This window comes from Fusarium poae, chromosome 2 (genome assembly GCF_019609905.1).
Source record: "Fusarium poae strain DAOMC 252244 chromosome 2, whole genome shotgun sequence".
Taxonomy (NCBI): Eukaryota; Fungi; Ascomycota; class Sordariomycetes; order Hypocreales; family Nectriaceae; genus Fusarium; species Fusarium poae.
The window spans coordinates 4,676,702-4,704,042 of record NC_058400.1 but is presented as its reverse complement, the minus strand read 5'-3'; the positions used below and the strand labels follow the sequence as shown (position 1 = coordinate 4,704,042).

At 46.9% G+C, this 27,341-nt stretch overlaps 11 protein-coding genes across 11 annotated transcripts; 6 read left to right on the top strand and 5 right to left on the bottom strand.

Annotated features, from left to right (window-relative positions):
- Window positions 1-909: 909 nt before the first annotated feature.
- On the top strand, window positions 910-1,428 carry FPOAC1_005480 (uncharacterized protein; the record flags this gene model as incomplete). Its single annotated transcript, XM_044850007.1, has 1 exon — window positions 910-1,428. One exon carries the CDS (start codon window positions 910-912, stop codon window positions 1,426-1,428), a length of 519 nt encoding a protein of 172 aa, XP_044708717.1.
- Window positions 1,429-3,545: 2,117 nt separating this feature from the next.
- FPOAC1_005479 (uncharacterized protein) lies at window positions 3,546-4,813 on the top strand (the record flags this gene model as incomplete). Its single annotated transcript, XM_044850006.1, has 2 exons — window positions 3,546-3,633; window positions 3,684-4,813. 2 exons carry the CDS (start codon window positions 3,546-3,548, stop codon window positions 4,811-4,813), a joined length of 1,218 nt encoding a protein of 405 aa, XP_044708716.1.
- A 953-nt stretch (window positions 4,814-5,766) lies between these two features.
- On the bottom strand, window positions 5,767-7,039 carry FPOAC1_005478 (uncharacterized protein; the record flags this gene model as incomplete). The annotated part of the gene is made up of 4 exons (XM_044850005.1): window positions 5,767-6,170; window positions 6,220-6,388; window positions 6,436-6,524; window positions 6,574-7,039. 4 exons carry the CDS (start codon window positions 7,037-7,039, stop codon window positions 5,767-5,769), a joined length of 1,128 nt encoding a protein of 375 aa, XP_044708715.1.
- A 2,056-nt stretch (window positions 7,040-9,095) lies between these two features.
- On the top strand, window positions 9,096-10,322 carry FPOAC1_005477 (uncharacterized protein; the record flags this gene model as incomplete). Its single annotated transcript, XM_044850004.1, has 2 exons — window positions 9,096-9,281; window positions 9,333-10,322. 2 exons carry the CDS (start codon window positions 9,096-9,098, stop codon window positions 10,320-10,322), a joined length of 1,176 nt encoding a protein of 391 aa, XP_044708714.1.
- A 673-nt stretch (window positions 10,323-10,995) lies between these two features.
- Window positions 10,996-11,622, bottom strand: FPOAC1_005476 (uncharacterized protein; the record flags this gene model as incomplete). Its single annotated transcript, XM_044850003.1, has 4 exons — window positions 10,996-11,268; window positions 11,323-11,370; window positions 11,422-11,462; window positions 11,511-11,622. 4 exons carry the CDS (start codon window positions 11,620-11,622, stop codon window positions 10,996-10,998), a joined length of 474 nt encoding a protein of 157 aa, XP_044708713.1.
- Window positions 11,623-12,325: 703 nt separating this feature from the next.
- On the top strand, window positions 12,326-13,276 carry FPOAC1_005475 (uncharacterized protein; the record flags this gene model as incomplete). The annotated part of the gene is made up of 2 exons (XM_044850002.1): window positions 12,326-13,039; window positions 13,097-13,276. 2 exons carry the CDS (start codon window positions 12,326-12,328, stop codon window positions 13,274-13,276), a joined length of 894 nt encoding a protein of 297 aa, XP_044708712.1.
- Window positions 13,277-13,425: 149 nt separating this feature from the next.
- On the bottom strand, window positions 13,426-14,166 carry FPOAC1_005474 (uncharacterized protein; the record flags this gene model as incomplete). Its single annotated transcript, XM_044850001.1, has 1 exon — window positions 13,426-14,166. One exon carries the CDS (start codon window positions 14,164-14,166, stop codon window positions 13,426-13,428), a length of 741 nt encoding a protein of 246 aa, XP_044708711.1.
- Window positions 14,167-15,499: 1,333 nt separating this feature from the next.
- FPOAC1_005473 (uncharacterized protein) lies at window positions 15,500-16,468 on the top strand (the record flags this gene model as incomplete). The annotated part of the gene is made up of 4 exons (XM_044850000.1): window positions 15,500-15,576; window positions 15,623-15,752; window positions 15,857-16,324; window positions 16,463-16,468. 4 exons carry the CDS (start codon window positions 15,500-15,502, stop codon window positions 16,466-16,468), a joined length of 681 nt encoding a protein of 226 aa, XP_044708710.1.
- Window positions 16,469-17,410: 942 nt separating this feature from the next.
- FPOAC1_005472 (uncharacterized protein) lies at window positions 17,411-18,219 on the top strand (the record flags this gene model as incomplete). The annotated part of the gene is made up of 2 exons (XM_044849999.1): window positions 17,411-17,824; window positions 17,878-18,219. 2 exons carry the CDS (start codon window positions 17,411-17,413, stop codon window positions 18,217-18,219), a joined length of 756 nt encoding a protein of 251 aa, XP_044708709.1.
- Window positions 18,220-20,432: 2,213 nt separating this feature from the next.
- On the bottom strand, window positions 20,433-22,096 carry FPOAC1_005471 (uncharacterized protein; the record flags this gene model as incomplete). The annotated part of the gene is made up of 3 exons (XM_044849998.1): window positions 20,433-20,785; window positions 20,834-21,854; window positions 21,908-22,096. The coding sequence occupies 3 exons, from the start codon at window positions 22,094-22,096 to the stop codon at window positions 20,433-20,435; spliced, it is 1,563 nt and encodes a 520-aa protein (XP_044708708.1).
- A 2,553-nt stretch (window positions 22,097-24,649) lies between these two features.
- FPOAC1_005470 (uncharacterized protein) lies at window positions 24,650-27,025 on the bottom strand (the record flags this gene model as incomplete). Its single annotated transcript, XM_044849997.1, has 5 exons — window positions 24,650-25,289; window positions 25,358-25,752; window positions 25,803-26,215; window positions 26,267-26,472; window positions 26,526-27,025. The coding sequence occupies 5 exons, from the start codon at window positions 27,023-27,025 to the stop codon at window positions 24,650-24,652; spliced, it is 2,154 nt and encodes a 717-aa protein (XP_044708707.1).
- Between the last annotated feature and the right edge of the window lie 316 nt (window positions 27,026-27,341).

Below are 27,341 nucleotides of genomic sequence, written 5' to 3'. Positions count from 1 at the left end.
ATAACATCTGTTGAGACAAGACTCAATAAGAACTCTACAACATTATGTTTTTCCTTCTCGCCAGGTGAGTAAAATAAGTATGGTTCTATGGCACACCTCAAAGGAAAGACTACAATATGCTCACATTAGTAGCCTCTACTTGATGTCACTGCCCAAGAGATGTGTATCAACAAGCTTTCTTCAGGTGTCGTACCTGCATAAGACCAAGCACAATTCTTATACATTGTAGACAATTACATCACCCCGCTTCGAATAAAACATAAATAAGCATATGACGCAAGCGTAGACACTAACTCATTTTGTTTAATATGATGTTGGATCCGAATAGCCAGCTGGGCTTGACAGTTCGCAACTGTGCACAACTCGGGTTACGCCGCAGGTCTTAGCCCTTGTCTTGAGCAATCCTTCAGCCGATCAGCCTGCCTCTTCTGTATGATTGCGCCTTATCACAGCTCTACATCACACACATGCAGCTCCATCGAACGTTTCCTCGTGAAAGCCGCGGCCCATGATGCCGCAACCCTTGCCAAGAACCCCGGCGAGTGACATCCAAATCCACCTTTGATCACAGATTTGCCAAGTTAAGATCAGCCACTATAGCAAAGAACCCAAGGTTTCCCTAGTCATTTCCCCATGGGGAGATGGATATGCTAGTGTTGGCTGTAATCAACACGGGGATGAGTTCCTGTTTGAGGATAGATGCGGGGAGACTGGTTGGGATTACACGAGGCCACCACCGCAGCCTTCCGAAAAGGCACAACAGCATGCGAGAAACTTTTCATGTGAATCACTTGAAAAGGCAGTATATTAGGACTGGACTACTCCTGACAGATAATAAGTTTCATCTTGGCAGATCTTGCATTCTCAATTGACCAATCGACTACTCGTTGACTCAAGCTCTCAGACAATATGCGTCTCAGCCTTCTCCCCTTGATCGCCTTTGTTGGCTGTGCTTTCGCATCTGGAGATACAATCTCTACAGCCATCGACAACATCTCCAATGCCACTTTGGCTCTGGACAAGTCCGTCACAAACTGGCCGCAGACCCTTGTCGGGACACTCCCCATCACCACAAAGTCAACGTTGCTGCTCACTGCGATCCACAACGGTACTCTTGCCGCTCGCAAGTCCGAGGCTCTATCTGTCGACGAGACTCTTCAAGTTGCCAAGGCCACTTCAGAGTTGTCCAAAGACGTCAGCGCTACAATCGATACTATTATTGCCGCCAAGCCCAAGTTCGACAAACTGATGGTCAGCCCTGTCATTCTCCTCAACCTCAAGCTACAGCGCGCTCTAAGTGCCGACTTCTCCGAAGCTGTCATAGCAAAGGTTCCCAAGGACCTGCAAGGAAACGCAAAGGCACTAGTGCAAGGGATCGACGAAAGTTTTGCAAAGGCGATCAAAAAGTACAGCTCACTACGAGGATAATTGGGGAAATGAGGGAACGAGTTTATGAAGTGAATAGAACCGCGACGACGTTATTACCCTTCTTGAATGGTCATTTTTAGCAGAGATTTTAATATTACAATGAGTTGAGTTGTCGAGTAATAGAAAGATGCAATCGATATGTCAGTTTTTGAGGGAATTGTTTGTGCCTATTGAGGAAGTTGGATAGGATATACGTGCCGAGGCAGGGTTCATTTACACGTGAGATTTTGAATGCAGCGAAGAGACGTCGACCAGAGAAACACAACCAACCCGACCTTTCCTATCACAGCTAGTAGTTCCTAGAGTCAGCAAGATCCAAGAAACGAAAAGACAAGTGATGCTACTTTGTTAAATCTGCATAAAGTCCGAATAGTCCAGTCAGTCTCTTCGGATCATTATCCCTGTAAACACTTTGCAGCTTATTAGCTCTTCACAGGCTGGTTGATTTGCAAAGGCAATATTCCCTGCCTAAGCTCAGCAGTCATTAGCAATTACCTCCGCATCTTTACCCATTTGATCTCTTCTTCCGACCAAGCTAGCACACCGTCGACCTGAAATATCCTGATAGCTAGTTCGTCGCACGACGCGCAATCCTCGCTAGCAAGGCAGATATATGTTTTGATGCCCAGAAACATAACCAGGTTCTATTCTGTTTCATTCTCCTGGCCCTACCAATACTATCATACCATTGACGAGCGTTGAAAGAAGTGAACACGTATGTTCACCTACGTGGATCCTACTCCATTGACCCTCGAGCGTCCCATGGGCACTGTCACCGTAGAACATGATGGAAAGAAAACAGCAATATTTGCCTATTGACGAACTAAATTACAAAACAGTTCTAACGGCCTGCAATTGATCTAACGACTGGATATCATCTCACACTGTTTCGCAATTATAATGTCCCTATGTCCTAACAAACGCAGGAATGAGTTTTGACAGACCTAGCATGGGCTAGGATCAAGCTTAATGCATATTCAAAGCCACCAGCTTCATTTCGAGAGCATCGGATTCGTTGATAACTTGGCAAAACAAGCCCAGACTGATACTACTGAGTCTAGATTTCAGCTTAATGCAGACTCACTCAGCCTTGTGGACAGCATCCTACCAATGCGCTCATCCAGTAGCCCAATTGAGATGTAATTGTCAGGTTGAATCAGATTGTTGCGAGTAGATCGCGTTGGAGCGTATCATCAAGTGACACATCATATCGCCAGGCAAGTTGTGATGGGTGAGATCTCCTATTGAATGGCGATCTCCGTTTTGACAAGGAGATTAAACCCTGAAAGGCTGAACCGTCTGCTTGGGCCCATGAGGTCGAGCCCTTTGGGGCTGAATTATAGTTCGATATTTGGCGCCCTACTCCAGGCACAAAACGAAGCCACCGCAACGGTAAAGGAAGGGAATACTCGTTGGAGCATTATACGTGGCTTCAATGGTGAGGGGATCTATGCTGGATTTAGTGATGTTCGTTGAGATGTGGCGTCGCACTGGTGACCATTACAGGACTGAGCTTCATTTGAGTGACATGTTGGCACAAATCAATCTCAACGCTTATTTTCATGTTGCAGCAACTGGTCCCTGGGCAGAAATTTGATTCTAATCATCTTCAATCAGCTGGAGTAACCAAAGTGATATACCGTGATTATCTGGCTGATGCCCATCAATGTATGGGCAACGGTGTGCTCTGCATTAAACCAGTCACGTTGATGAATCTTTAGGTAGCTGCTTCTTATTATACGAACTTTGCATCAAGCTCTGTCGTCAATGTTCAATCATCCCCTTATCAAGCTAGCATTTGATGGCGCCTCATCCCCACACTATGGCCAAGTGGCTGTATCGCTATTTGACGCCGCACTTCATTCCTCCTGTCACATCAACCATCAGCTTGCCATTTTCGGTAACACCAAACAAGTGAGATATTCGGTGGCTGCATTTGAAGCCGAGACCTCATATCCTTTCTACCTTTCCACAATACCGGGATGCTGGCTCTTATAAAAAGGGGGGATTCGTCAGTATATAATGCCTCTAAAGCCAGGAGACCATGCAGCCTTAAGATTACTTGACATCAACCTCACCATACATCAAATTACAAACCTGTCATCCTACTATCGACAATGAAGTTCAATGCAGCATTCGTTGGTCTTATCGGCCTTGCTGTTGCTTCACCTTTTACGGAGCATGACAACCCCAATGGTCTCGTCGGTGAGTGTTATGACATAAACTAAAACGTACCAACTTGCTGACTTGGAAAGCGCGAGGGGGAAAGTGTGATGTTCCACACAAGTACTTGAACTATCCATCTACACCCAAGCCCAAGAAGTATTATGGCTATGGTCGCACCATTTATGTCAAGGCTGGCCAGAAGATCCAGCATGCCATCAGGAAAGCATCCCCCGGTGATCGCATCGTGGTTGCAAAAGGTGAGTATTCCGAGCAACTTGTTATCGACAAAGACGGCATTCAGCTCGAGGGACATGGTGCTACCCTCAAATCACCGGACGCGAAATACCTCAAACAGAATGCTTGCACCGGCTTGACTCAGGATCCACAGGGAAACAAGCTACAGGCTGGTATCTGTATCACTGGGTACAAGGTTGAAACAGACAACTTCATAACCGAGCATAAAAAAGTCAGATCTGTAGGTAGGCCCGTCAAAGGCGTGTCAGTTACTGGTTTTACCGTTCAAGGATCCTCTGGCATCAACATTGCTGTTCTCGGTGCCAAGAACACTTACATCACAAACAACAAACTCATCGATGGCGGAGCATATGGCGGCCTGACGCTTGGTTCGATCAACACGGTCTTTTATGACAACGTTGTCACGACTACTAAGGGTGGCTTCATCGCCATCTGTATGGACAACAAGTCAGATGTCTTTGCTAAGAAGAACGAAATCTCGAATCACGTCATTGGTCTCTGTGTTCAGACCAATGGTGCAGTGATGGAGTACAACAAGCTCACGAGCAATTGCTTTGGTGTCTTTGTCGATCCTGGCGTGAAGGAAGCCAAGATTGCCCACAACTATGTCGGTCCAGCCCCTGCTGCCTGCGGTAAGAACGCTGCGGGCATTATACTCGGAAGTTCCATTGGGGTTCTGGTCACCGACAACACCATTGAGGGCCAGAAAGCCAGTGATGGATCTGGAGCAGGCATTCGTATCTATGATGATCCCTGTGTTGCTACAGCAGAGATGCCTTTGTCTCTTTCTTGTGTCGTCCTCGGAAAGGCAATCAAGGCCAGAGACAACGTGGTTGTCCGAAATACTCTCAACAACAACGACAGTGACATTCAGAATTTGAGCAAGGGCAGTGGAAACATCATCAAGTGTAATACTTGCAAAAACGAAGCAAACATCAAAGCTGGCCAGTGCAAGAAGCCTTAAGATTGGGTTGTTTTTGGATCTTCGCACATAGTGTTTGACTGTACTTTGCCAGTAGTATACGGAAAGCGGATTGCAGTTTGGCTGGGTATTGATTGTTCGAAGAAGTAGTGGATAAATACGTTACCAAATTAGTTTTTGTATACCACTTTACTCGGGGACGAAACTGCAGGATCTGAAATCTATTTCTGTTTCTTGAAGCGAGCTCCTCCTCTCTAACTCCATGCCATTGATCGTCATGTAAGTGCCAGAAAGGATATGAACTGGGCGGATATCGTAGTCAGATGCCAAGTGCCAGCCTACGACCGTGGTGATAGCGCTGCGTTCAAGTACACTTACACCACCTTGATTGTTGACCATCAGCATGATTGGGGGCGCACTGTAGAAAATCCCGATCATAATTATAATTGTTAAGTAACATCTTTTACTACAAGCTCCTCAACATTGGCTTTCTAAAAAAACTCAATCCGGTTTCGCTGTGTATTTCCATTCCAGGCTCTGCTTCTCCCTTGTTGACCTTGGTAGGGGAAGTGAAGTGTTGGATCGTCCGGTGATGTGAACGTGAACAAGACTGGCGCCGATACTAGCAGTATTCTCTGTTACTAGACACCGATGCCGTCAAGAAGCCTTGTCCAATAAGGCCCTTAGAATGTCAACAGCTTCATCACCAGTTACCTCGATATCCCGCTGATAGCGATTGTCTCTTGCTTTTGGGAGTTCTCTAATAAAACTAAATGGGCGCTGTCTAGTGACTGATCTGTATCGCGATGACTGTCATTGATGCTATCATCTGGGAAAAGAGAACCCAACAACAATTGGGAAGGGTTTGAGATTGGCTGTGTTGAGATATTGAGTACGAAGGGTTACTATTATGATTACTGTAATTATAATTAAGTTTGATTGTTTGACTAGAACGGGATGCAGAGCTAGGCCTCTGGAGCAAACATTCTTCGTTCCTAGATCTTCCCAAAGCCAGCATTTCCAGGGACCTTGCTTTGAGCAGTAGTAGCCTGCGTAGATCTTGCGATAGGCAATCCCTTGAACTCGGACATGAAACCGGTATCCTTTCTGTTGAAAGCACCAGAAGAAATGAAGATATTACCCTGGCACACGCGACCGAGATATTGCTGAGTGGCGCTGGCAGCGGCATTATCAGGACAACTGTTGAGTTGACCCTTGAAGTCGGGGACGACAACTTGCTTGACGTTCTGGAAGACGTTTCCTTCGAAAAGACCCTTACCGGCGGTGTCGCCTTCGATGGCGTGGCCGTTGATGTCACGCCAGACGTTATTGACGGCGTGGAGGAACGTGGTTGCGGATAGGGCTGGGCCACGGCCTGCTGTGTGCTCGATGAGGTTGTCTGGGCAGTGTTAGCTGAGCTCAGAATTTGGGAAGAGCGAGGAACATACTTTGGAGGGTAATTTGATCGCCCTGACCGACCATCTCAATGGTCCAGTAGTGGTAGCCATCGCAGCCAGCGGACCACTGCGTGCGACCGTCAATATGGTTATTGGACAGTGTGATGGCGGTGCTCTTGTCGCGACCAAAGACGTAGTGCTGTCGACCGAGGAGAGAGGTCTAGGACTGTTAGTAATCCTCCTCGTTACCTGAGTAGCTGAACTTACCGTGCAGTGATCAACCCAGATGTTGCTGGTGCCGGAGAAGGTGAAAGCATCACCACCCCAGACATATTGAGGGTTCAAGTTTGTGATATCTATCACGCCATTAGTTATCAGCATACGAATTGCCAGTCATGAACTTACGGATGTTTTGTACGATAATGTTCTTGACATTGACGAATCGCAATCCCTTGCCCTTGATAATACCCTTATTTCCAACTCCAACGATGGTCTTATCAGATGCAACATTGATCCCACTCGTTCCAGCCTTGCTGTAGGTAACGTCAACCTTGGGATTATTACCGCACCAATTACCAGCAGCGTTGATAGCCGTCTGGCATCCCGGACCAGTCTTCCACGGGGCACAACCCTTCTCTGTAACAGTACCCTCCGATCCGATAAAGTCGTATGTACGGTCAAGAACAATAACGCGGGGAGATTTGTCGGTGAGGTATGTCACCAGCTCTTGGATGTTCTTGGGCGTAACAGCTGCGGCAGAACCACCGCCCGTGACGCCTTGCGCAAAGCCCTGGGCGGATCCGGAGACTTTTTGGGCTGTGACGGAGGAGAAGAGCGCTGTGAGAGCGCTGAGGTAGAGGGTGAACTTCATGATGGTTATGTTTGGTTGATGGTGGAGTTGAAGCCTGCGAGCCAAGAGATCAACTGGAGAACCATTCTCATCTTATGTGAAACATTCATCTGATCAATTATCCTTAAGTACTGGGGTCCTCGGATTCAGCGGAACATTCCTCGGAGAAGTTGCCTTATAGGAGGACGCAGGGAAGTCTTTTAGTTTCTTGGGTTGTTTCAGTCAAGTCTACAACACGGGAAATACAATTTCCGTCAGTGGCGAGCCTAGACGAGATTCTATGGGGGGGGCAGTAATGCTAAGGCCCCTAGAAATTAGAAGAGCGCAGTGGTTATTGTTCAACCGCTATTCGCTGTGATACGGATACAGGGGCTTCTTTTAGGCATATGCTGCTTATCCCTGATGGCCGGACGTTTTAGCGTGTTTCTCAGCCTGGATATTTGGGTATTAGCAGGATGATACTCTGTACAGCCAGAAGGGACACAAATGTCCATCATTCCAGGTACTTCGATCAGCGGCCAATCCTCTATAATATCTATTCACTCTATCGGTATACTGAGGTTGCGATCTACTACTTATTAACTTTTCATAATTCCGCCGTAATAATAATACTGAAAGAATCGCGGAATATGACATTGTAACCCCTGCAGGGTATACAGAGTACCGTATACTGTATATTTCTACCAAATTCATTAGGCTTAGCTTGCAGCCATAATTGATATGGGTGTTCCTCGAAGTTTAATGCGATGTCGATGGATGCAGCTTCGTCACGAAAAATAGGGCTCTTGGAGCAACCTTAGTCTCACACAAATGTTTGCAGCCAGAAGAGACATAGGCAAGGTGAATACTTTTAACTGACATTTAACCTATAACTAGTCAATGCGATGAATTGTAGACTTGATGATAAATGCTCCCACGCCCTACACTAGCCGAGACTCCTCAGGGGACGAGAATATTTGACCACGATAATGACAAGAGACAAAATTAGTAGGTCAATTTACGCGCTTTATGTTACACTTCTTAGACTACTCATCTTGTACCTTTTAACTAAGACTCAGGAGGACAATTCTTCTGCATCCACTAACTACTAGACTGAAGAGATCGCCAGATCCAACACTGCATAAGCCACACGCTAAGCTTAATGGATGCAGTGGAAATAAACAGTACAGAACTGTGGCGCGACTAAAGTGTTATAGTAATATATCTCCTATACTACAAGGTACGCTCTACGTCTTGGTAGATACTGCAGAAGCAAATCCTGTCTATCTTGTTGATGAGCTTTCTCTCATTGAAGCTTTCAGTCACACAGGAAAAGAGATGTTCTGAGAAATGACCTAGAGAATGGCTACGTAGCACTGTGATGTGATATCCATCTGCCAAGTTCATACAATGGATGCGAGGTATGCTGCTTCTACTGACTGGTACCGTCAGGATGACATAGTGAGATGTCTACTGAATCATTCAGGTTGCACAGATCCTACATAGCAAGTTTCATATCCTTTGGACCCATTAATCAAGCTAATCTCGCGTGTCATTAGCCCAAAAAAATGAATGAATTTGTCGACAATCAAAAGATCAAGCCACACTTGTCCATCTTCAGTTGTCAGCCAAGCCGCTTCCCTGTCGTTGTCATGGGTCTAATTGGTTGTCCGGAACGAAACTGCCGCCAAAAGGAGTCCACTCGGCATCAAACTGCCGTCCAAGGCCTCAATCTTCCTCTTGGCCAACGATTGCTATGACGTTGAGACGTTGTGGCTTGACGTAAGTTGCTGTTGTCATTTTTCGTATTGAGTTGACTTCCTGTTTAAGCTTGTTATTACAGTATTTTTAACGCAATGATGGTGACGTCAATAGTATGGCACTACTGTTTGTCGCGTTTCACTGATTTATACAAAGAGAAGTTTCCATCCTCAATTGAGTTTGAACACAACCATCACAGAAACATCCAAAGCTCTTTCTGTACCTACCAAGTCAGGTGCAAAGCCACTTAATTCGTGGTTGGCTTTTATTCTAGCCTTCAACAACATCACCACCATCATCTTTCATCGGCATTGTTGAAGAATTTATTACCGACAATATGGGTATCTTCTCTCGCAAGGAAAAGACTCCCCGCGGGGACGCACACGATTCCAAGATGGGTCGTCGCCAGAAGGCTCACCACGATCCTCTTCCCATGTCTCGAAAGCCTTCTTTCGGACAGTGGATCAAGCACACATGGTTCGACATTGTTACCATGGCTGTCATGGGTGCTATTGGCCTTGGTGTAAGTCTCATTCACATTTACTCCCTCTTCTTACTCTAACAAATTATCCAGGTCTACTTCGCTAAGCCCGCACCCGCACGATCCTTCCCCGTTACCTTCGACGACGGCGAAATTGTTTGGCCCGAGTACGGATACCCTCTCCGTGGAGAGATCGTTCCCATTTGGGCTGCTGCTATGTTGGCTGCTCTGGTCCCCATCTTCATCTTCTTGGTGATGCAGATCCGTATCCGCAGTTTCTGGGACTTCAACAACGCCACTATCGGTCTTCTCTACTCTCTCATCACCGCTGCTGTTTTCCAGGTCTTCATCAAGTGGCTCATTGGTGGTTTCCGACCTCACTTCCTCGAGGTCTGCAAGCCTGACATGGAACGAGCGCGCCGCATGGGAGGATACAACAACAAGGGATATCTGCAGCTCTACTACACTCCTGACATCTGCACTGGTGACAAGAGCGAGATCAACGATGCTCTTGAGTCTATGCCCAGTGGACACACCACCGCTGCCTTTGCCGGCTTCGTCTACCTGTACCTGTACCTCAACGCTAAGCTCAAGGTCTTTTCCAACTATCACCCATCTATGTGGAAGCTGATTGCTACCTACGCTCCTATTCTTGGTGCTGTCTTGATCGGTGGTGCCCTGACTATCGACAAGTACCACCATTTCCACGATGTCCTTGCCGGTGCCATCATTGGTACTGTCTTTGCTTTCTCTGCCTACCGAATGACCTTTGCCGCCGTCTGGGACTTCCGCTTCAACCACATTCCCCTCAACCGCCACGCTCCTTTCCAGTACAACATGGGTGGTGCCGAGCTTGTTGATGCCGTCTTCACCCACAAGGCTGGCTGGGGTACTCACGGTGGTAGCTCTCACGGTCTTGGCCACGGAATGAAGGGTGAGCGAGCTGGACATGGACACATGCACGGTAACGGTTTCAGTGATGGTTCTGAGCACATGCATGGAGGCCACCACAACGGTTCCATTCCTCGACGTCCTGTCGGTGAAGGTGTTGGACATGGAACTCGCGGCGAGGAAATGGTTTAATGGTGTAATTGTTAGCAGGATACGCCTAGAGACAGTGCGAGACCTAAGGGGGTGAAAGGTAATGGAAGGCGATGATACCTGAGTATTCTTAATTCTTTCTCATAATGAGTATATGATACCTTAACGGCCAAATCAAATAACTTGAACCTTATTCTGTATGGCTTGGTGGTCTGGTTGTGAATTTTTTAACACATGTGAATGCTCGCGTCAAGGCTGTGGTACCTACTACCTAGTGGGTAGCAGAAAAAATGACCTCCTAAGTCTTAGGTTATAAAAATAAGTAGTCTAAGAGCTATAGTCTAAAGAGCATAAAGTGGCCCACTAATTTCGTCTCTTAGGCTTACAGTGGCCAATTTTGCTGATACCCTGAGGCCTACTTCCATCTTAATAACAAATGATAATCTTTACGCTTTTGAACTTATAGAACCTGTCTTGTAGGTTTTTTTATTAAAATACAATTGATATCTACTCTACCAAACAGTCTATCGTGTTTTGAAGCTCTGTCGTGTTAAAATTCTAACCGAAGTAAATCTGGTATTAACTTAAGGATCGCCTCACATACAGCATGGTTAGACATCCTCAACCTAGGCGGGTACTTGTGCTTCATCATTATTTTCGATAGAGTTTTGGGACGGTAGATATTGAAGCTTTGTACATGGTAGATATGACAATTTCACTCTCGGCTGCTATGCGTCTTTCGAGTTACATACTCCATACCCTGACCTTCATGTGTGTTCCTTCCCTTGTCACGATGTTGAGCTTGAGCTTCCTTTTCCTCCCTGTCTATCTGTTGTTTCCACTCACTCTTCTCAGTGTGGTCCTCATTCTTTTTTCCCGGCATGCTGTCAGTCTTCTCTCTCTTCTTTGCCATCTGTTCGGCATCTTCTTGTGCAAGTTCCGCGTCAATTTCGGCGCCTCGTGAGGGCTTGTTACCATGCATGGTGGCCTATGCGGCAATGAAATCAGAAATACACATCCCATTGAAATATATGAAACTTACTGCGAAGCCAGGCTCATGCTTCATGCGATCGTCCATCTCTCTTTTTGTCTTTTTTGCTGGTCAATATACGATCCGTTTGGCTGGGCTGGGAGAACCTACGTCACTCTCCTGGAGTTCGTTCATGATCTTGTCTTTATTGACTATTGACTGTTAGTTATTAGACTCCCTATGATTAGAACACAGCTTACGGTATCCCTCAGTGTTGATGCCATGGTCGCGACCCTCTTGACGAATAGCTTCTTTGCTGTAATGGCGCTGATCTCCATCCTCATAAGTAGAAGGATATCCGACGTTTGACATATTGAATGGTTATAAATTTGAGGATTATTGTTGATTTTTGAAGTGATTGAATGCAAACATCCAGCTGCGTCTGCAAGTAAAGGTATTTGTACTGCTGCTAAACTGCGGACGCTTGACCAGTACCTCATGTCAGCGTCATTGAACAAGAGCTATCATGGAGTTACGCAAAATAGTGTTTACACAAAACGTCATAGAGACACAATATGACACAAACTACTAGTCACTAATACTGTGATCATATGAGCATCAGCTGATTGAACAGAAATGAGTTGATACATTGCACAAGCTCAAATGCTGGTTTTTTGCCCAATGATACTACCGCTTGCTATGAAATTATTCTGTTGAACGGGAATAAAGTAAGCCAGACACGGCATTTTAATGAATCAAAAGCTCATGAGATCTGATAGCCTCTCAAATCAACTTATTCCGGTAATAGAGAGTAAAGCAACTAATGGCTTCACAGTATCCCGATGGCCGATGAGGATATACCTAGGGTAGGACCTTATGATAAGATAAGATACGATAATGATAAGTATCCGAAGAGATGATTGGCTGATGGAATCTCACGTGATCATTAATCTTCGCGCACCGCGTCGCATTTTCAACAATTCACGCGTAAAGAGGTATATCAATTGCAGTAAAAGGGCCTCCCAGCGTGGTCTTTACCCATTGAGTCGCATTAAGAAGCCATCGAACAAACGCTATGTCTAATACGATCTTGCAAGATGTGCTGCCAAAGGACCTGATGGAGCTCCAGCTTGGTCAGATCGACCTCCTCATGGCTATGTATGCATCCGATGACGCAGTATTCATGGACCCAACATCAGCAGAGACAATAGAGAAGTTGAGAGACTGGTGCGAAGGTGGAGATGAAGTGGCACCAAAGATCCATGAGACGGGCGTTGATCTCATCCTCAGGCTCGACAACTTTGGAGACAATGACTCCTCAGCTCATTTGTTACAGCTTACGTTGAGTGTGCCTCTGACATACCCAAGAGGAGCCATATTGGCAGATCCACCATCGATCAAGACCAGGATACAGCAGCCTGAATGGATGAGCAAAGGAGACGTCGCAAGATTGAACTCAGAACTTCCAGAAGAGGATATCCTTTCCGTCATCGAACACATCAAAGATGCCGCCACTCAACACCTGGAAGGTCTGAGACAGGATGGAATAATCAATACTCCAATCAAGGACACTTCAATAGTACGCGTGTGGTTTTATTTTCCCTCCATCAGCACAAGAGCCAAGCGAGACGATCTCGTCAACTATGCCCCAACATATGGGCTGACAGGCTTCTTGTTGGCTGGAAAGCCTGGAGTTTTGTGCCTTGAGGGAGGATCTACGGCAGTTGATGACTTTATGAAGTTCATCAAGACAGAAAGTTGGGGTGACATTCCTGCACATCACAAAAAGGTAAGTCAACCATTGTGGCTGAGCTCGACGGATTCTTGGGACTTATTTGGATCGCAGGTTAGTGAAAGATACCGAGAAGAAGCGACGGACTTGAAACGTGCCTTCAATGATATGCAGGAGATTACCGACATGATTGAGAAGAGAGGAGCTAGAGGAAACCGCGGTGACATGAAGGCCCTGGAAGCTTGGCTAGTGGAATGTGGACTTGGGGAAGCGTTTGGCAAGATTCTGATGTAAAATAGAAACAAAAGTATTGAAATTTGATCAAATGCAATGCTTACTCGACTATCCAGTAGTGGGTCTAGTTCTAATGATGGCCAACGCCGGCTTGACAAAGGAAATAATGCAAAAGGTATCCCATAAAATATCCAACTCAACTGTACTGTTTAAACACTCTCAGCATAGTCAGCCTCCTTAGCCGGCTTCTGCTTCTTGGTGAACAGCTTCTGTCCAACCTTGTCCGTCATCTCATCTGCCTTGTCGCCCAAGAATGTCTTGATGCAGCCATAGACACCAGAGGTAAGCCAGAGGATCGAGTTGACGAGATCGATCCAGACAGCCGTCTTCATTGGGCCTGTGCTGGCGCCCTTGTACTTGTCATCGCTGTCTCGTCCAAGAAAGATGCCAGCAAAGATGCCGAATGCGACGAGCCAGGTGATGAAGAGGATAAGATCCCATGCGAACGCACGGTAGGTCTTGAGGAGCTTAAGCTTGCTGCCGATGAGGGGCAGAGCACCGAGGGGTGTGACAGCGACGAAGATTAGGGATGTCGCAGCGGAGAGACCAGCGATGGTGAGGGCAAAGTACCACTCTGGGGAGAAGCCATAGTCTCCGTCGTCAGCTTTGTCGACTCGATGGCCGTAGAAGCCACATGCGATAATGGCAAAGATGAATTGCAGACCTCGGCAGACGAGACGGGGCATGACCTCAAAAGTCTTGAGCCACGTCTTACCCATTGTCTTGCCTGTTTCGGCTCCTTCATTGAAGGCATGACGTCCAGCTTGTCGGCCGATTTCCTTCTTGTCTGCGGCACGGAATTGGTTGGCGTGGCCAGCGAATGTGTTGGCAGTTTGGCCCAGTTCAATGACTGTTTGACCCGCCTTGATAGCGTTGTTGAGTCTGCTCATTTTGAAGGATAGTGATGGTTTGTATTATGGGTGAATATATATTCAGCAAGTTGAACGTAGCGTGGGCTGATTGAAAGAGTGTTGAGACAGATTGTCCAAAGAGAGAATCAACTGCACAGCAGTGTTGGGAAAGAGAGAATTAATAAATGACGATCTGGTAGACAGATTAACCGTTGTTGAAAACCTAGAGGAAACTGAGAAGGCCTGGGCGAAAGCTTAAGTGATGAGAACAAAATCAAAAGGGAATGCCCGTCTCATCATCACGCCTTTATAAAAAGCGAGTGATCAAGATTGTTAAATAGACGCTGATGCGGCCTTGTTGCGACGAGCAAACAACAGCCAATCGAGGCTCAAACAAACAAGCCAACAATGAAACAACGTCCCGTCGTTTGTAGGTCGCGACCCAGCGCCTGATGCGCTATTGCTCAAGCCCCAATCGTTTGTTGTTTGGCGCTCTAGCCAGGCGCTTAGCGAAACTGGACCTTTGTTACGCGCTGACAAGGACAACCAATCGTGGACCCTTCAATTGAGTAAAAAGAAACAAGAATAGAACAATTTGAGCAAGTGATAGTAAGAAAGGTTATTATTAACGCGCATGAAAGAATCATAAAAATAAACTATTTCGAATGCAACAATGGAAATCACTGGTGTACAGCCCTTGTTACATGTCTTTGTTGACTGCTAAAAGAGTATCTCGACCTAGGGAGGGTCCCGCCTAGCCTCAGGGTATCAAAAATTGGCCGTCGTGAGCCTAAGGATCGAAATTAGTAGGTCACTTTATGCTCTTTAGGCCATAGCTCTTAGACTTTTTATTTTTGTAACCTAAGACTTATGAGCTACCCTACTCAGTTAGATATGGTTCGGCACATTTTTAGGCGTTTTATATGTGGGGCGCTGGTAACCTCGTTCTTCACCATCATCACAACACCCGCTGCCTTCGCTCCAGCCGCTGTTGTTTCGCCCTCGCTTTTTTGCCGCGCCGACGTTTTTTTATTCTTAAAGCGTCGTTTTACTTCTCTGCCGCCGCGCCGATAGACTTTGTGTCTATCTTTCTGAATACGTACTCTCTCGCCTACGCGCTCTGAGTAACCAAGCTGCTGCACTTGATCGTGGAAGTGAAACTTTGTGGAAGGCCTCTCTCGGGAGGACCTTTTTTTTCTTCGGGTTCGCCCTTAGATACCCTCGGTGAATGCGAAGCGGGATAGTTGTTGTCGGGGAGGTTAGGACGAGTTACACAGACGTGACACCTAGGAAAGGCTTCCCTCGGGAGGACGTTTTCCCCTTTGACTCCGGTCATAAGTAATTCTACAGCTTTGCAGCCAACTCACTCGTCATGTCACCACCAACAGCGAAGGTGGAGAGTCAGAAGACTGGCCCCAAAAGGTCTACCTATATATCCTGCGCGCTTCTGTTTGTCTCCACCATCCTCACTCACAATTTCTACTGACTCTCTTAGTTTTGGCGTTGCTGGTCCCATTCAGCCAGCCATGAAGTACTGGGCGTCCACAGCAAGATCAGCTCTCGCATGGCTCTTCATGAACAAGGACTGCCAAAGGAAGGACATGCTATCGAGGCCTTCTTTAAAGGTAAGTTCTCTGAGTTGTCTCAGGCCCCCAGGGGTTAGCTTCTTCCAATTTTCGTACACTGTAAAGGCTCTCGCGTCTTTACTGATCCCAGAACAATGTCAAAGATGGGCAAGGATCAGGTCAAGATTGCCCTTGACTTGCTGGTCGAAGCCGTCAAGACCAAGAAGGTCGATCCGTCTCGTGTCGTGTGTATCTCGCCATACGCCGCCAACGTCGGGCTCATCGAGAAGAAGAGAAGGGGTTGCCAGTATGAGGCTCTACAGGCAATGCAACCAACATCAACCGTGGATTCCTTTCAGGGCCAAGAGAATGATATCGTCTTTGTCATTATGGGCACAACCCATCCGAGGCCCGGACCTGACTTTACCTGTAACCCCAAGCGGCTCAATGTCATGCTGTCCCGCCAGAAGTCAGCACTTGTCATTGTGGGTGATATCAACGTCGCCCACAAACAGGCCCGGTATGAGTTTATAGATGAGTCCACTGGTGAAAAGCACTTTTTTGTAGGCAGAGCCATCAACGGCGTCTATAATGAGCTGCGATCGTTGAAACGGGTCGTTACCGTGGAGGGGGTATGTTAGCTAGTGGATAGCTCCTAAGTCTTAGGTTACAAAAATAAAAAGTCTAAGAGCTATGGTCTAAAGAACATAAAGTGACCCACTAATTTCGTCCCTTCGGCTTACAGCGGCCAATTCTTCTGATACCCTGAGGACTAGACATGTCCATATAAAGGTACCAGCATTTCAAGACGAGACGCAAGGTAGCCGACCGCGGGATTTCGGTTGGTGATTTCTAGGTGAGATTGGGGCCAGATATCACGAGATATTGTTCCGAGATCACTAATCACTGATTTCGCAAAAAAATACAACTAACGTGGTAACATTGCATGATGAAGGCTTGCATCCTGTGTTCCTTTTGCTGACCGAGCTTTACAAGAACTTTGGTCCTCCGCCTTCTCACTGCTGGATAGGCTAGAGGGGAAATAATTTAATAACCCAACACTATCTAGGCGAAAAAGGAACACTAAAGTAGACCATTCGCGTTAATATTAAAACCAGGATTCTTTTTAGTCCTTGGCTCCCATTTTTGTATTACCCTGATTACCTAGGTATACAAGACTAGAGTCATGCTTGTAGCACATAACTTCATTAGACATGTTTAGAGAAACGAGAGTGGTCTCGCCTAACCTACGTTAAGTCACACTGGCTTATGACTAAATGAGGGGCATCTCGTACGGTCCACTGTTGTCTTTACGAGTCAATGTAAGCAGACAATGTCGTCGCCAACGCGAATACACAAAATTGCCAAGATTGAAGTCAAGTCAATGAGCTTGATATAGGGCTTAGTATATCATTGAGGTGCATTGAATCCTCCAGATCCCAGAAACCCGAAAAATCGGCGGAACTTTGTCTTATTAACCCCATTTAGTATTGCTTCCGGCTTACTGCTTACCGCATCGTCGTATGGGTCACTCATTACCAATCAAACTATAACGCTAACTCACGCTATCTCCGCCGAAGAGCGTACAGACGACAATTAATTACTACTAGTTCTGGAGACCATACGTGTATATATTGTGCCTTCAGATTCGCTGTCCACTGCGCTCTTCACTTCTACCACGGCAACTTATTGCACTGTCAAGATCAAACAATCTCATCATGGCAAACCCAGCTCTCGTCATTGTTCCCGGCTCCTTCGCCCCAACGAAGATGTATGATGAATTTGTAGAGAGTCTCAAGAGTCACGACATCAAGACAATCGTCATCAACACCCCTTCAGTGGGCAGGAAAGAGGGTCGCCCGCCTGCAACTATGAGTGACGATGCTCAAGAGATTAGCAACGTCGTTTCCAAGCTGCTTGACGAGGGAGAACAGGTCGTGTTAATGACGCACTCATACGGCGGTATCCCTGGGACTGAGAGTCTAAAAACCATCTCGAGAAAGGCTCGCGAATCTGAAGGCAAGGAAGGAGGAGTCGACAAGATTGTCTATCTCACCTCGGTGGTTTTGCAGCCTGGTACAAGCAATTTTGACGCCTTTGGCGGGAACCTTCCTGATTCTCTAACTGTCGAGGTACCTAGATAAAAAACCTGTGTCACATTCACCAGTGCTGACAACTTCATCAGGATGATTACATGACCCTCGATACCGAAATGAATTCTTCGTTGACCTTTTCGGATCTTCCTGCTGAGCAAGCACTGGAACTAGCAAAGCAGATGGAGGATCACTCGACTCCAAGCTTCAAAGAGAAGCTGACATATCCTGGTTACAACGACGTGGAGGTACACTACATTGTCTGCGAACAAGATAAAGTTATCCCGCCTCAGTTCCAGCGCCTCATGATTGAAGGTGCCAAGGCGTCGACTGGACGTGATGTCACAGTTCACACTTTGGAGGCTGGTCATGTGCCTGTCATTAGTCAACCTGAGAACACGTCAAAGATTATTGAGAAGATCGTCAAGGTTTAGCGGTTTCTTATGAATATGGAATGCTGGTACTCATGGAGTAGCTAGGATATAAATCGTACGAGAATTCGTTCAACTGAACACTGTATCTGTGTGAAGTGGCCTTTTATTGATACCCTGGTCTGGGTGTTCTAGCTAACCTGTAGCTACAGAGGTAAGGGAAATCTAAGGCTGTAGGTAGGAATACTGTATCAATTACATTGATATCCAATGAATGGTGGTTGTAGTTAGAGCTCTGACATTGAGACTGATCAGTCTCTAGGCACAGTAGGTATTCTCAGAAAGGCCAATTGGCCAGGAATATTATGTTACTGCCCTAGTGATTGTGTCTGACTAGCGTTTGAGATCGTCTCTGAAGGACAGTAGCCAAAGTCTTGTGGTTCAGATTCAGCTGCCTGCTTCCTTTTATATGCACACACGTTCGGTAACACATTGCAATTAGGGTCATTGCCCCAGGTTGTATTGGGTACACAACGTTGCCCAATGTTACTCAGTGATCTGTTCTGAAACCTACAAAGATTGACATAGTGATTTTTAAATTCACGTAAGACTTTATCCCGAAGATAACAATACACTTTATTGGCGACAAGAAGCTGATCAACAACGTTGCTTCTCAGTTGTCTGAATGGCTAAGAAACCAAACGCATCACGAAGCCAGAGGAATATTTCTATGGGAAAGAAGGAGCTTCGAGAAGGTGATATAGATCATCACGTACGAAACACATAGATCATTGTTTCTAAACTTGTAAGCTACATCGAACAAGACGCTCCGAGTCACTAAAGAGGAGTGGGCATGGGCTTCCTGATCCTGACGCACTGTCCATCAACACACTCACGATGCCAGTTCTTAGGACAAACATAAAGCTTCCGATACGCAAACACCACTCCAATTCAGTCAGTATAGCTCTCTGATCCTTGTAAACCATATGGCAGGAGGATTATTGGAAGGGATAACGAGTGGTACTTACACTTTTTCCCACCATTACGAGGGAAAGATGGCAGGCACTTCATCTGTTGGGTCAAATGGTCAGCATCAGCTCGCAAAGGCTGAACAGAAAGTGATAGCGTACGATGTGGCTTCCATTGCACTCGCACATATTTGCGTCCCCTGGCTTGCATTTCTGCCACGTGTTGGCACATGCGGAAATGGCTTCAGACGAAAGAGCTGCAACGGCAACAAGTGCAGAAAGCTTCATAGCTGACGAGATGTCTTTGGACTCTGAGAAATTCGTGATATTGATAGTAAGAGAGGTTCTGTGTCTTGAACCCGTGTTGAATCTGACAAGTATTTGAACTGTATCTTCAGCAGGGTAAGGTGAAGTTTTATACTCCGGATCTTGATTCATGGGCAGGAGGCACCATTTGACCTGTCAAATGGTGCTGTCAATACAAAACATGATGTCTTACGGCGAAAGCCGTATTGGTTGAAGGAAGCATCCACAGATGTGAGTTTGAAACCTGAAACAGAAAGCTTTGAGTCAAATCTCACGACTGTATCACTGACTCGACAATGGGTGTTGAGCTTATCCTTGAAAGGTCCTGTGACTACCAGAAGGATATCTTATGTCGTTTTACTCTAGTTGTAAAAATACAAATTTGAATCAAGTACCTCTAATGGCTTTTGGGGAATAGAAAGCATCCACCACATGATCGTCAGTGAACTACCTTCAATGGTGCATTAACACCAAAGAAGCGCTTGCAGCCCAAGGGTAAGGATATCTAGAGTGTGGGTAGTTCACAACGGACCTCAAATGATTTGTCTAGTTTTTTGTAGAACACCACTCACCATATTCAGCTGACACAAACTCTCATTGTTTCAGTGATTCATGAAATGATGACTTGCTTTAAAACATATCACTAAAATTGATGCGGTGGTATATTTGTGTCTTCAATTTTCATATGTCTCTGAACACTTAAATCGTTTCACTAGCAAAATGTACATACGGCAAAGTATCATGATCCTTTTTGGGAAAAGGCTATATTTGGGGCTGCATGCTGATATGATCTTCATACTTGATGTGGAGCGAGGAAATGGCAAAACAAGAGGTAAGACCAACATAGTATACTGCCGATTCTATATATGAAAGTGTCGCCGGAAACTGATTCTGAAATGGCACACAAACATGAGCAGAAGAACGTCTTGACTGAATGGATATAACGATAAATGGCAACGAACATAAATGCGGGAAACACAACGCAACGATACCCCCTTGCTTTTACAATGTATACCTAAAATCTGGGCGCACATCACCACTGATCCATCTTTGCTCCTCTGTCATAGCAGCATATTTGGCATCTAAAGATCCCCTGGCACGACGTCGGTTTTCCAGACGTAGTGCGAAGTGCATGAACACGGAACCGCCGAGAAGGAAGATGACCTGGTAGGCGAGTACCATACCATGACCGGTGAAGTAGCGCGGCTTTTGAGTCTCACGGTAAATGTTGGATGAGACAACACCATTCATGTTACCCCAACCGACGACCATTCCCAGAACAATAGCACGTTTGAGTGAGCCTTCAATGTTGTTGTTGACCCAGGATACTGTGTTGGAGACAGTTGGGTAGATGCCTATCATGATTAGCAACAGTTATAGGGGAACATATCTGGTAAACTTACCCATTGCACCGAGGAAGACAGCACCGTACTGAACATGGGGATCTGCCGAAGCCAAAAGCATGGTAAAGCCAACAATTCCCACGGAGACAGTAGCAATGTTACAGTAGCCTCTCCACTTGGTACGATCTCCCACAAAACCAACAACAACAGTGGCTGCAGCAGCACAAGCGTATGGCGGAACAGAAAGAAGTTGTGCCTTGGTACCCACGTGGCCCATGCCACGCAGAATGGTGGGCAAGAAGAGAGAGAAAGCATACAAGGGCATCAGACATCCCATGTAGATGACCATGTACCCGTATGTCTTCCAATCCTTGAGCGCAGCCCAAATGTGGCGCTTGTCAAAGTCCTCGGCCGTTCTCCCCTGACGATCAATGATGAGGCGGCGCTGAACACGAACGCGCTCCTCTGGAGTGAGGAAGCGAGCAGTGTCGGGCCAATCAAAGACCATCCACCAACAAAAGGCACCCACAGCAACGGTTGCGAGACCTTCGAGAATGAAGATCCAGGCCCAGCCAGGTCGACCGCCAATATCGTGCATCTTAGCAATGGCGGCAGCGAGAAGCCCACCGAATGAACCTGCCAATGCAGCTGCAGAGAAGAAGATGGCAGCTCGGGCACCGATCTCGGAAGACTTGTACCAGCATCCGAGATAGTAGTTCACTCCGGGATACAGACCGGCTTCAGCGATACCGAGGAAGAAGCGTGCGGCAAGAAGTCCTTTATAATTGTGACAAAGTCCCATGAGTGTCATTACGGCTCCCCAAGCGATGATAATTCCGGTGAAGAAGATGCGTGGTGTCAACATCTTGAGAAGACCATTTGTGATGGGCTCGAAGAAGGCGTAACTGACAAAGAAGACGGTGAGAGCCACGTTGTAGTCGCCGGGTCCCATGTCCAAATCGTCTTCCATGCCTGCTAAACGCGCATTGCCAATGTTGGTTCGGTCAAGGAAAGAAAGTAGGTAGAGCAGAGACAGCCATGGGATAAGCCAGAGGTCAACTTTCCACATTAGCTTCTTGTCCTACAAAACTGTCAGTCACACGCATATCATTATCGACGTAGTGGTTGTCTTACAATTTCTCGACGCTCCTCTTCGCTCTTCCCTTCGTCAGGATCAGGGAGTGCTGCTAAAAGCGCATTGCGCTCAGCATCGAGAGCAGCGGTAGGTGAAACCTTCAAGGAAGAAACATTCTCAATATCAACAGCTGTAGGTTTTTCTCGTTCGTTCGGCGGCGTGACGCTGCTGTCGGTCGTCATCGTCATGGCGTAGCTGGAAGCTTATCTTGTACTGATGCTGTGCGTCTAAGAGGGGTTGCGTTGAAACAAGGTACACACGTGTTATGCAGGCTCAAGCACAATGACTCGACGAGGAGACTACGACAGGGAGGTCAAACATGATGAGGGGAAGGGGAAATAAGAGAGAAAAAGGCTTTCCTTTTTGTTTCCCAGTTGACCACCTTCGGGGTGATTGACATGGCCTTTTGGCGCCCTGTACGTCAACGCCGACAAGCCCCCCAAACAACCATCCACCAACAGGACAATGAGGGGGATGGGAACGGGATGGCCATGGGAAAGGCTTCAAAGGCAGACGAGGAGATCTGCGATGCGCGGTCTAGGCGTTTCCGGGAAGGTCGAAACAATATCGTGGGGAGGGAGAGACAAGCTTTCTTGCCCAGCCCTTGGCTTTAATTGGACGACAGGGGTTTTTACGAGTGTCGATCACTTGTCGTCTCGGAAAACAGGGAATATGAAATGTGAAATGTCAATGTCAATGCTCCGAGTCAACATCGAGCGCCGAGTGCAACCCATTGATAGGTCATGTATCAGCCTGAATAGCTGCTGTGACCCCAAATCTGACATGAATGAAGCCGATCCGCATACCTCCCTCAAAGGATCCGGCGTAGTGGGAACCCGCTGTGCGACTCACGGCTTGTCCAGTCCTTTTGTTTATTATTGTTGATCACGAAAATGGGGATTAAAGTATCACAGCCAAAGGGCTCTCCAACACCGGGAAATTAGAATACTTGTCCAAAATGATTCAGAGAAGAACGTTAAGTGCACTGAATCTTGTCACCCCCCTCTAGCTATCTTTACGTTACAGCATTAACAAAGGCACTAACTAGCAAACAAATGCGTCAGCACCTCTTCCCCGCAAAATCAGACAAGCATCATCGATAGATTTGGCTTGTCATCGGACTTTGAGACGTGCACTTTAGCTAGTGCTGATCTCGTCGGCTCTTAGTATCGGGAGTCACTACTTAAAAGAGAAGCGTAATTGACCATGTGATTACCTCTAGACTTTATCTTGGGCTGACACAATGTAACGCTCATCCTTTACTTGTCGCGGCTGGCGCAGGGGCAGGCTAGTAAACTAAGCTTGGTGGCTAAGCTTAACTCATTGAGAGGAGGAGGTTGGGGTAGAATGGCTGAATGGCTGCATGGTAAACGGGGGTTTCTCACCGGTAACTGCGTGTTGAGTCCGGCCTATCCGACTGACCTTTTGTATTCGTATAATGTATTGCAGATGCCACAATAAAGGGCAAGCCCGAAAACGAACCTCTGCTATGTTTGTTGACAGCAACCCAACGTCTCAACATTAACAGTTTGGCGTTGTTCCCCTTGCGCTTGAAAACGCAAGCGCCATCGACGTATTGACTGCTGAGTTTGAGCTGACAAAGAGTTGTGCGTTACACACGTGGCAAATGGCGATCGGGAGGGTTGCAAGGACGTCTCTATTCATCCTATCATCAATTACCGCACAATAGCAGAGCTACCGATTCATGCCACATCCTTTTGAGGTCCCTGTGAATGACTGGACTACGAATGGAGGAAATTTGAGCAAAAAGGTTTAGGAGTAGACCGACACCCGCTGATTCGGTTTAGTAATGCTGCCCGGGGCAGGCATTTGAATGCTACTCTACGGCACCATCGGACTTATTGCACAACCTGGTCGATGTTGTGTTGGTTCGCACAATACAACATTTCAGTTCCGTCGCATCCGATGAGTGAATGAGATTTTAGAGGTGTTTGTGCACCCAGCGTTCCAACCAGCCCTTCTTTATATTCATCTATGCAGCCTTCTGAGACGTTTGTAATTGACCTTTTGCTCCGGCCAAATTTCTTATTTTCACAGGAAGCTTTATATCTTGGTGTTTATTATGTATCTTTGTCAAACACCCAGAGGAGGATACTGTAGGGTTATCGACTTATCATGTAACAGATGTCGTTGAACCACATTGTTCTAGAATACTGGGCGCCAAGATGAACCACGACGCCAAGAGCCATGGCACAACAAGTTTCGGCAGTTGAGTAACCAATACCAACTTACCGGACACCTTGAGAAACCCGGTCATGCACGGAGCAGCGTGTTTCCTTAGGGTATTGATGTTGGTATCCCTTCAAGTCTAATAGCTTAGCGTATAAGAATAAACAGCCCAAGGGGTTTGATACAAGTTGCATATAATTTTAACCATTTGCTTCCAGCGGCGGAGATACCCTGAGGCTTCGACATTGAATGATACAGTTTGTTATCAATGTAATTTATCTTCAAGGTAAATTCTTTTCGTAAATTCACATTCTCTGTCAGATGGCAATTGCTATACCATCGCATCCACCATAAAACCTTCTGTTCGCTGTGTCCATCTAACTCCTCGCATGTACAAAACCCCAAGCCGACACCAGCCCAATAAGCACTATAGAATATTGAATAAAAACTATCATTACCGTTTTCATGAGTTCGTAATGCATATAAAAGATTGTCATGAAGAAAAGGCGGAGGTGTTCTAACTCCCCAACAGGAGTTAAAGTCTAACCCGTTTATGTCTTAAGAATGTTTGCTGCAACGACAATACCGCGAGCAGTCTTTCCAACCCACTCCTGCGCAAGAGTAAAGTTGCCTTTGTCGGCATACAGAACTCCTTCGGTGATACCAGGGAAGGTGACAGCAGCATAACCAGTGTCAAGACCGGGGGCGTTGACGACGTGCTTGTAAAAGTCACGGTTTGGAAGACCATCTTGTGAGATGAAGCCACGCTGGAAGTCACGGTACTTGTGGTTGACGACCTTCTTGAGGTCCTCGTCGTCAGTCTCCCTGGCCTTCTCTTCTAAAGCTTTGACTTCGTCGGCAGCCTCCTTGAAGGTCTCAATGGCCTCGTCGAGCTCCTCAAGGTCAAGATCCGCATCCTTGCCTTCGATAAACTCTTCAAGATCTTCGTAATAGGCACGAAGTTCCTTGGCGTAGTTCTGGGTGTCAAAGGGCAGGATCTCGTCAGTGGCCAGGTGGTATGCAAGAAGAGACAGGTACTGTCCTTGCGAGACGTGAACATGGAAACCGGGATCACCAAGAGTTGACATCCAGTTGTACGAGTCGTAGTTGGAGTGGTAGTGCCAGATGGGGTCTGTAGGACCTCCGCTACTTCCAGTGTCGAGAGAGCTGATACCGCGATGGAAGAAGGCCCTTGTATTTATTGTTAACATATAGTCATTGATATCGAATCCGATAACTGTTTTATAGATAGTACTTACGTATAATCGGAACCACTGCCGAGGACTTCAATATCTCCCTCGCTGGCATCGTGCCAAGCGTCGTAGAGGGACTTGTTGAAGCCGCCAAAATTGGGGTGGATGATCTTCTTCATGGTTTCTGTCGCAAACGTGTTAAGCTCAGGCGACGCACCCAGGTTGGGTCGGGGACCGCTAACAGCCACATCGATGTTGAGATAAGTGACTGCTGTGTCGGTGAGCCAGTTGACGTGCTCTTCAACCCACTCGGTAGATCCGATGATGCCCCATTCTTCAGCATCCCAGGAAGCAAGGACAATGTTGCGCTTGGGCTTCCAGCCAGAGTCTGTGAGCTTCTTGAAGGCGCGAGCAAGCTCGATTAGGATGGCAGAGCCAGAATTGGGATCTCCGTTGCCGCCCTGGAGTAATTAGTTATAAGTTCTCGTTCTATATGCAAGGGTCCACTTACAACCATCCAAGTATCACGATGGTTACCAATAATGATTGTCTCATCCGCGTTAGTTCCGTTAATTACACCAATGACATTGTGTACCGGCTCAATTGAGTCACGAGTCTCAGTGCTCAGAGAAAGTTTGAGATTTGGAGCTGGGCCAGAGCTGTAGTCAGCGTCAAGCCCACCTACCCATGAAGTACGGTTAACCTCTTTTGCTGAAACACCATGACCGTTGAGAGCCTTCAGCAGAGGCTCGGCGGCCGAGTACGAGATGGGGATGGCTGGGATCTTGGCAATGACTTCGGAAATATCCGCGCGAGGCGAGTCTTTCTTTGAAGGGTACCCTGGCGTGGTGGGATCACCAGTTCGAGTGGAAAGGAAAAGTGTTGAGCCCTTCTGTACAGCACTAGGGTTTCTGGCAGGGCCATCTAGGAATCAAGTCAGTATAAGTATGACAAAGGTTATGAAGACCGCCGTACCTGGGTAAGCCTCAACGCCCTTGGCAACAGTCATATTTCCATCATCACCGGGGTCGAGAAAGATGACAGCACCAATAGCACCATGATCCTGTGCGTTCTTGACCTTGAGGCCACGGAAGAGACCACCGTATTTGATCAATGCGATTTTGCCCTCGATTTCAACACCAAGCTCGACCAGTCTCTCAAAGTCATCGATCGAACCTCGTCTAATCCATAGAGTCAGCAAAGGCCACGGCTGTGCACTGTTTATTCAACATACCCAGCATAAACATATTCTGCAGAAGCATTGCCGCCTGGTGCATACGCCAAAAAGGTTTGTTGGGATATCTCAGTTCGGTTGGTCACGTCGTCTTCGGGGAGGACCTCTTCCTTGATGTTGATCTCGCTCGTGGTACCATTGGCACTGGTGAAGTGCAACGACGAGCTCACGGGGTATCGGAGGAAGACATGGTACTCAGCGAGGTGCGACTCGAAGCCATTCTCACTCCATTGATCCGCAGTCCATTGAGCAGCCTCTTTACCTTCGCCAGCGAGCTTGTTCTGGTGACCATAGTAGTCAGACCACTCGTCGATGGAGGAGTTATCGAAGGCATTGACCAGGATAGTTTCTTGGTCTGTCAAGACTGGGGGCCAAGCGGTTTCACTGCGCCTGGTAAGTGGCTCGCGGTGGGTATGGCGTTTACTGAGGATTAGATCACGCTGGCAAGCAGATGCACCGGCAATAAAAGCCGCAAGGGCAGAAAGCTGTCGAAAATGCATATTGGAATGAGGTCCAATGTCAATTGAGATCTCCGGTAGCAATCGAAGCTTCTACCTGGGGGGTAGGTGGGCAGTGCTGGGTATAAATGCATCTCGTCCTGCACAAGGTCCGGGACCCCAGCATGCAGTGTCATGTCAACATGCGATGGTACCATCGCGTACAGACGTCAATTAGGCTCTTGGTATTTCCTAACAAACAGGCTCGTATCGCATACCAAGAAAGACATGATTTGTGCAAATCGCTATCATGATCTACTTTTCTGGGTGAACTTCCTTTCCTAGCCAGTCAGCTTACGATGGTGAGCTTGGGGTAGCT